Source organism: Halichoeres trimaculatus, unplaced genomic scaffold (genome assembly GCF_033239565.1).
Source record: "Halichoeres trimaculatus isolate MK-OKI-2021-1 unplaced genomic scaffold, fHalTri1.1 fHalTri1_scaffold_227, whole genome shotgun sequence".
Taxonomy (NCBI): domain Eukaryota; kingdom Metazoa; phylum Chordata; class Actinopteri; order Labriformes; family Labridae; genus Halichoeres; species Halichoeres trimaculatus.
This window is the reverse complement of record NW_027437222.1, coordinates 177501-185000: the sequence shown is the minus strand read 5'-3', so window position 1 is coordinate 185000 and position 7500 is coordinate 177501. Positions and strand designations below refer to the sequence as shown.

The 7500-nt window shown below is 51.1% G+C and overlaps 1 protein-coding gene across 7 annotated transcripts in view; it reads left to right on the top strand.

Moving 5' to 3' along the window:
* LOC141786564 (MAP/microtubule affinity-regulating kinase 4-like) overlaps positions 1-7500 on the top strand; it is a 53194-nt gene that overhangs the window by 21680 nt on the left and 24014 nt on the right. For all 7 annotated transcript variants that reach the window (XM_074665161.1, XM_074665162.1, XM_074665163.1 and 4 more), the window contains exons 2-3: positions 2021-2218; positions 2620-2673. In XM_074665161.1, coding sequence (XP_074521262.1) covers positions 2021-2218; positions 2620-2673 — 252 coding nt within the window. The remainder of the gene's footprint in view (positions 1-2020; positions 2219-2619; positions 2674-7500) is intronic.

The following is a 7500-nucleotide window of genomic DNA, read 5'->3' as shown; positions in this document are numbered from 1 at the left end:
GGAGTATGTGTGTGTGTGTGTGTGTGTGTGTGTGTGTGTGTGTGTGTGTGTGTGTGTGTGTGTGTGTGTGTGTGTGTGTGTGTGTGTGTGTGTGTGTGGTGGGGGAGGGGAGGCGGGGCCTGTGAGGCTCAGATTGATGCGAGGTCGCTGAAAATGAAGATACGGTGTGAGACAATAAGAGAGGAGGCCGGGCGAGGAGGAGGATCAGTTTCTCTGGGGGAGGGGAGAGGAGCAGGGGGTGATGATGGGGGAGGGGGGGGGGAAGGTTGGAAATAAAGGCTGAGGATAAAGAAAAACATGGTCACGGGGAAAAACCATCTCTGAGTACGTAGGCTCAGCATCTGAGGCTCAGAAACAACGAGCTGTGACTCCTGGAGTCAGAGTCTGACCCCACAGAGAGGAGACTAAAGACGTCTCCTGTCCTCAGTCCTTTATGTGTGCACATCAAGTTCTTCACTAACAACTAAATGAGATTCAAACCTGGACTGTGAGGCTGTTGTGGCGCCCCCTACAGGCCTCTTCATGCTGCGGCCATCAGATGTGACGGAGCAGGAACCTGACGGTGTTCAGCCAGCTCCAAACCCAGATCTGATGATCTCTGTTTACCCCACCGGGTGGAGGTGATGTGGTTTTGTGTGTGTGTGTGTGTGTGTGTGTGTGTGTGTGTGTTTGTGTGTGTGTGTGTGTGTGTGTGTGTGTGTGTGGACATAGAGAGGTGTTTGTGCTGAGGGCTCATCATGAGTTCCTCTGCTGTCTCTGAGCTCTGTTTGTCTCCTTGACTCCCTCTGTGAAGCCTCGTCATCCTGAGACGCCTCGTGCTCACGGAGCGATGTGCAGAGAGCCAGCGGCGCCGTGTTAACGTGCTATTAACAGGGTACAGACACGAGAGACATGAGACACGAGACAGATCAAAAACAGGGAACTGTGAGGGTTTCATGGGATGGCTCTGGTTTTTATACTCACTGACTGGAGAAAGGACGTCTGAGTCTGAGTCTCTGTGTCTGAGCCTGAGTCTGAGCTGGTCTCTGAGTCCCTGAGTTCCTGAGTCCTTAATTCTCTGACTCTCTGAGTCTCTGAGTCTCTAAATCTGAGTCTCTGAGTCTGACTCTCTGAGTCTCTGAGTCTGACTCTCTGAGTCTCTGAACCCCAGCTCGTCTCTGCTCCCTCCATCCTGCCTCCTGGTGTCTCCTCCTCCTCCTGAGATGAAGAGTTGAGGCCGGTCTGTTTCTGTGGGTATTAATGTCTCCGCCTGGTGCTGATCCGGTGCAGATGGAGGGATTAAAGTTTGAAGTTTATGCTGCGTGACCTCAGACCTCGGTCCTCATGGAGGGTCGTACGGGGTCAGGCTGAGGCTTTCTGTCCTCAGACGTCTCTGAGGAACGAGCTGAAACATAACGTACAGTTTTCAGACACATTTCCACCACGTGATGATGATGATGATGATGATGATGATGATGATGATGATGATGATGATGATGAAGTTATTCTCCTTCTTCGTCCCCTCGTTATGTCACTGAAAGCTCAGAAACTGTTCGTGAGATCCAGGTTTAAGGTCAGTCCGGCTCGAGCGTGCCACCTGTGTGCTAACGTGAAACCAGGAATGCAGACTGAGGGTCAGACCGGACTCTCAGGTGGTCTGGTTTCTACCTCTGGGTGTCTGGTACAAGCCGGGCACCATCACAAGACCACAGATCCAGAATCATAGTCACAAGGTGGTTTTAGATCCCTCTGAACCCCCCCTTCAGAATCCAGACTTCATGTGATCCTCTCAGAGCCTGAACCCGTTTCAGAGTCCTGTTAAAGTCCAGCAGAGACGCCCAAAGAGGAACACTTGGTTTTTATCGTCAAAGGTTAAAACGTTGGTCCCTGAGTCTCCAGGAGCTGCTGGGGGTCTGGCTCTGAGGAGGGGTCTGCAGCAGCTCCTCAGTGTCTGAAGGTGGCGCTGTGTGTAGCGTGTGTGTTTACGCTCCGCCTCTCAGCGCCTCAGTGTTTGACGTTTCCTCCCTCTGTGTCTCCTCAGCACACCTCCCTGTCAGCCAGCCGCTCGGAGAAGGGCTCCAGCTGGTCCAACCGATCCCTGGGAGCCAGATGTCGAAACTCCATCGCCCTGTGCTCGGACGAGCAGCCGCACATCGGGAACTACCGGCTGCTCAAAACCATCGGCAAGGGCAACTTCGCCAAGGTCAAGCTGGCACGCCACATCCTGACGGGCAGAGAGGTGAGTCAGTGACACGCAGCAGGTTGGGGTGTTGATGCTCCTCCTGTCAGCACTCCTGGTGTCTCAGGATGCAGCTTTAAAGGGCTGTTCTGTAGAGTTTTAGCCTTCCTCAGTGAACTCACAGCGCTCTGAAACAGTCTGCTCTCACGGCGTGCTCCGAGCAGACGCCATGTTTGCTCCGTCCTCCTCTCTCCTGTGGAGGAATCTCCAAAAACAAAGATGGTGATTTTAGAAACTCTCAGACTTGGAGGAAAACAGGGAGCAGTGTTTCCTGTGGAGTTAGGGTCAGTCTGAGGAGGAGATTCTTCAGGAGTTTGTGTTTGGATCGAGTTTGATCAATGTTTTGTGTCGTGTGTGAAATTTGTTCTTTTTCTTCATCGTCTCTTTCTTTGTTTCCTCAGGTCGCCATCAAGATCATCGACAAGACACAGCTCAACCCCACCAGCCTGCAGAAGGTGAGGGACTCCTCTGACTCCTCTCTGACTTCTCCCTGACTCCTTTCTGTGTCCCACTCCTCTCTGACTCCTCTCTGAGTCTGACTCCTCTCTGACTCCTCTCTGACTCTGACTCCTCTCTGACTCCTCTCTGACTCTGACTCCTCTTTGACTGCTTTCTGACTCTGACTCCTCTCTGACTCCTCTGTGTGTCTGACTCCTCTTTGACTCCTTTCTGACTCTGACTCCTCTCTGACTCCTTTCTGTGTCCCACTCCTCTCTGACTCCTTTCTGTGTCCCACTCCTCTCTGACTCCTTTCTGTGTCCCACTCCTCTCTGACTCCTGTCTGACTCTGACTCCTCTCTGGCTCCTCTCTGACACCTCTCTGACTCTGACTCCTCTCTGACTCTGACTCCTCTCTGACTCCTCTCTGACTCTGACTCCTCTCTGACTTCTGTCTGACTCTGACTCCTCTCTGACTCCTCTCTGACTCCTCTCTGACTCTGACTTCTCTCTGACTTCTGTCTGACTCCTCTCTGACTTTGACTCCTCTCTGGCTCCTCTCTGACACCTCTCTGACTCTGACTCCTCTCTGACTCCTCTGTGTGTCTGACTCCTCTTTGGCTCCTTTCTGACTCTGACTCCTCTCTGACTCCTCTCTGACTCTGACTCCTCTCTGACTTCTGTCTGACTCTGACTCCTCTCTGACTCCTCTCTGACTCTGACTCCTCTCTGACTTCTGTCTGACTCCTCTCTGACTTTGACTCCTCTCTGGCTCCTCTCTGACTCCTCTCTGACTCTGACTCCTCTCTGACTTCGACTCCTCTCTGGCTCCTCTCTGACACCTCTCTGACTCTGACTCCTCTCTGACTCCTCTGTGTGTCTGACTCCTCTCTGACTCCTGTCTGACTCTGACTCCTCTCTGACTCCTCTCTGACTCCTCTCTGACTCCTCTCTGGCTCCTCTCTGACACCTCTCTGACTCTGACTCCTCTCTGACTCCTCTCTGACTCCTCTCTGACTCTGACTCCTCTCTGACTCCTCTCTGACTCCTCTCTGACTCCTCTCTGACTCCTCTCTGACTCCTCTCTGACTCTGACTCCTCTCTGACTCTGACTCCTCTCTGACTCTGACTCCTCTCTGACTCCTCTCTGACTCCTCTCTGACTCCTCTCTGACTCCTCTCTGACTCCTCTCTGACTCTGACTCCTCTCTGACTCTGACTCCTCTCTGACTCCTCTTTGACTCCTCTCAGGGTGGGGTTGTGTATCTGAGGTGTGCTGTGTTAATCTCAGTGTGTGTGTTGTATTGTTGTGTACAGTCGCCTCCTCACATGTTTTTCTCTGATGACTGTGACCCAGCAGCTGTCTGACCTCTGACCTCTGACCTTTGACCTTTGACCTCTTGTTGTGAGGCTCAGTGTTTCTGTGAGCGGCTGCAGACTGAGCTGAGACAAACTTCTCTTCAACTTCTCTTCAACGTTCAGACTGAGCCACAGGAAGCTCTGAAAGATCAACTTCCTGTAGACGAGTCAGTGTCTGAGCGACAGAACCAAGTGTCTGAGTTTCAGCTTCTTCAGTTTGAGCAGCTCAAACTTCAGACTCCTGAGACCCAGAGAGTGTGTTTAGAGAGTCCTCTGCAGAGATAAACATTTGGGACCTGGTCTGACTCAGATCCAGACTGTGGTTCAGCTCTCTGCTCCCTGTCTGGGTGAGGTGGAGCAGACCACGTGTTGAAATGAAGTTTCCATGAACGGTGCTCTGAGCCGTGTCTGACGGTTAGATACTCACAGAGTCTGAGTCACACCATGAAGCCCGTCTCTGAACATGCAGATGTTCACACATCGTCCCGTGGGATCAGGTCCCTGGTTGTGGTTTTGTCCTGGTCTGTGGTTTCTGTTCTCACGGCTCGTACAGCGCCCTCTTTGTTCCTCTGCTGACCCAGCCCTGGTCTTATCTGGGTCCAGGTCTTCATCAAACACGTCCCTCTCCCCCCGATCGATGCTGCGTCACACACACTTCCTGCTGTGATATTGACGGAGGCTGAGCTGGTTAGCTAACCGCTCTGCCTGGATCGACTGCTCAGAGCCCGGTTATTGACGCTGTCTGGCTCTGTGTGGTCCACTGTGAGTCCACCTGGCCTAGATCCTGGTCTGGATTTATCAGCGTTTTTCTCACAAACACAAAGAAAAGAGGAATAAATCCTGGAGATGAAGCGTCTCCAGCAGCCGTGGTCATTTCCAGTGAACTCATCACGCAGCGCTAACACATCTGTCAGGGTGTCGCCCAGCTCCGTCTTAATCTGCTCCTCCTCCTTTAATCCAGTCGTGATGAGGGACAGTCAGGGTCAATCAGGTCATGTGACTTTTATCTGAAACGCAGTTTGTGGCTGTGTCTGGTTGTGATGTGGTGAAACTCCCAGACGATGGTTTCAGGGCGTCTGAGAGCTGCTTTACTTTTTCATTAGACGATAAAACACTTCCAGGATGACTTTAAAAAGTTTCAGAGCTGACTGCCCAGAGAGACAGAGATACAAACAGAGATAAAAACAGAGATACAAACAGAGATTAACGCAGAGATTAACACAGATTATGGGCAAACTTTTCAGCTAAAGCTAGGAAATAAACTGTGAACATGTCCACCTGTTTATTATATTAAACTAACGACGTCAGCAGTGCCGTGTTAATAAATAGATGTCATCCCTTTGTGTCTGCAGGAAGCTGTTTGAATAATCTGGGATTAGTCAGCAGTTACTGATGTTTTCACCTGTTAAACAAAATATCAGGTATCAGTAAAAACATTCAGAGGAGCTGGGAGCGACTTCAGTCTGCTCTGATACTGAGAATAAACAATTAGAAAAACCTTCCTTGGTGCCGATAATCCCATCTTGAATCCTGGATTATGATCTGGTTTATGTTTTTAGAAATGAGACCTTTTGAGGATCTCTTAGAAAGTCGTCAGAGGGACTGTTAAAAAAGAAATAAATACTCAGTAACTGAGAGAGAGGCTCAGAGGAAGTGGATAAACTTGGTGTGAAGGAGCTGGTTTCAGTGTTTAACAGTTTTAATCTCATGATGAGAGTAATCTGAGTCAGATTAATGGTTTTTATCAGCTGGTGACTTGTTGGGCAGCTCGTACGGTGTCATTGAGGAAAGAAGCGTGGAAACGTGGCGTCGTGGTCGTTCGTCCTCGGCGTGCAGACTGATCGTGGTTTCCTCTCCTCTCTCAGATTATTTCCCTCTCTCCTTCCTCTTCGCTCTTCGCTCTCCGTGTCCCACTTCCTGTCACGCTCCCTGGGGTGTGTTGTGGTTGTAGCTGTGATAATCTGGCTCTTCTCTCTGCTCGACACCCCCTCCCCTCACTCTGAACACACAGACTGGAGCTTTCAGTGTTTTGGAAACTTTCAGGTTTCAGGAAGGACGGAGAGGCCAGGGTTAACGACCCGAGCAGAGACGGAGGCTTTATCCTCAGGCCCTGACAGGAACGACCATGGAGCAGACGTGTTGGATCATCACAGGCTGGACGTGGAGGAGAGAAATCTCTCTGGTTGGATTTGGTTTGGCAGTGATTTTATAACAGAGCAGAAACAGGAAACGACCAAACAACTTCCTGTCTTCAGTCGGTGAGGGCTGTGAAGTGTCGATCGACCCTCATCGCTGCTGTTTGGTGTCAGTTTGACGTACCGTGGGCTTTGACCGTACACCGCCATCGTCTCTGTGATGTCACTCATCTGTTCCTGATGCAGAGTTTTTAAACATGTCGTTGGTGGATCCAGCTCAGAAACACTGACCCCAGCTCTGTGGACCCTGGCCCTTTAAGGAGGCGGACTGTGTGCTGATGGAGAGACGAGACGTTCAGACACAAACTGTTCCCTGAACCAGGCTGTAAACTGGTTTCTGATGTGAAGACCTGGTTTTTGTCTCTGTTTGTGGTGTGAAGTAAAAACAAAGTCACACCGATTTATGCTAACCGCTAGCATATCAATGCAATTAAGCAGATACGTTAGCATCAAGCTAGCTCTATTTTGTTGGTATAGTTTTTGGTAAAAAAGCAGATTCATACCTCGCTGAGTGTGGTGGATTGGAGCCTCCTGTGAGACTGTGATGTTCAGTTCATCAGTCAGACTTTGAGCTGAAAATCCTGAACCAGAGTTTTCTACGACAACTGTTAGCTAGCAGCTAAGCTAAGCTAGCTGCTGCAGACCAGTCAACGTGAGGTCCAACAGCTACAGCGTGAATCCTGACCATCTGTCTGTCTGTCTGTCCGTCTGTCGTAACCTTGGGAACAGGAGGTTTCTGTCGGCCTCCATTCAGGACTGTGTCTGTGCACAAAAGAGGACTGTGTGTGTGTGTGTGTGTGTGTGTGTGTGTGAGTGTGTGTGTGTGTGTGTGTGTGTGTGTGTGTGTGTGTGTGTGTGTGTGTGTGTGTGTGTGTGTGTGTGTGTGTGTGTGTGTGTGTGTGTGTGTGTGTGTGTGTGTGTGTGTGTGTGTTGGTCCCCTCTCTGGCCCCTCAGCCCAGGTCCTGAATTCCAGACAGAAGAACAAAAGGGGGGCGGCTCAGCTGAGCCCAGCAGAGCGGGGCGGCTCTGGGGTCTGGGGTCTGGGTCTGGGTCTGAGGTCTGGGTCTGGGGCCTGGGTCTGGGGTCTGGGTGATGTGGAGGCCTTGGTACAGGAGCAGGGACCCTTAGAAAGAAGATAGCAGTGTCCTGAGTGTGTGGCGGTGCACGGGGACTCATCAGCCAATCAGGGACAGAGGCAGACCAGGAGTTCATGTCCTCAGGAGAAGGAGCAGAAGGAGCAGAAGGAGCAGAGGAGCAGAGGAGTGACAGGATCACCTCCTCAGACATCCTC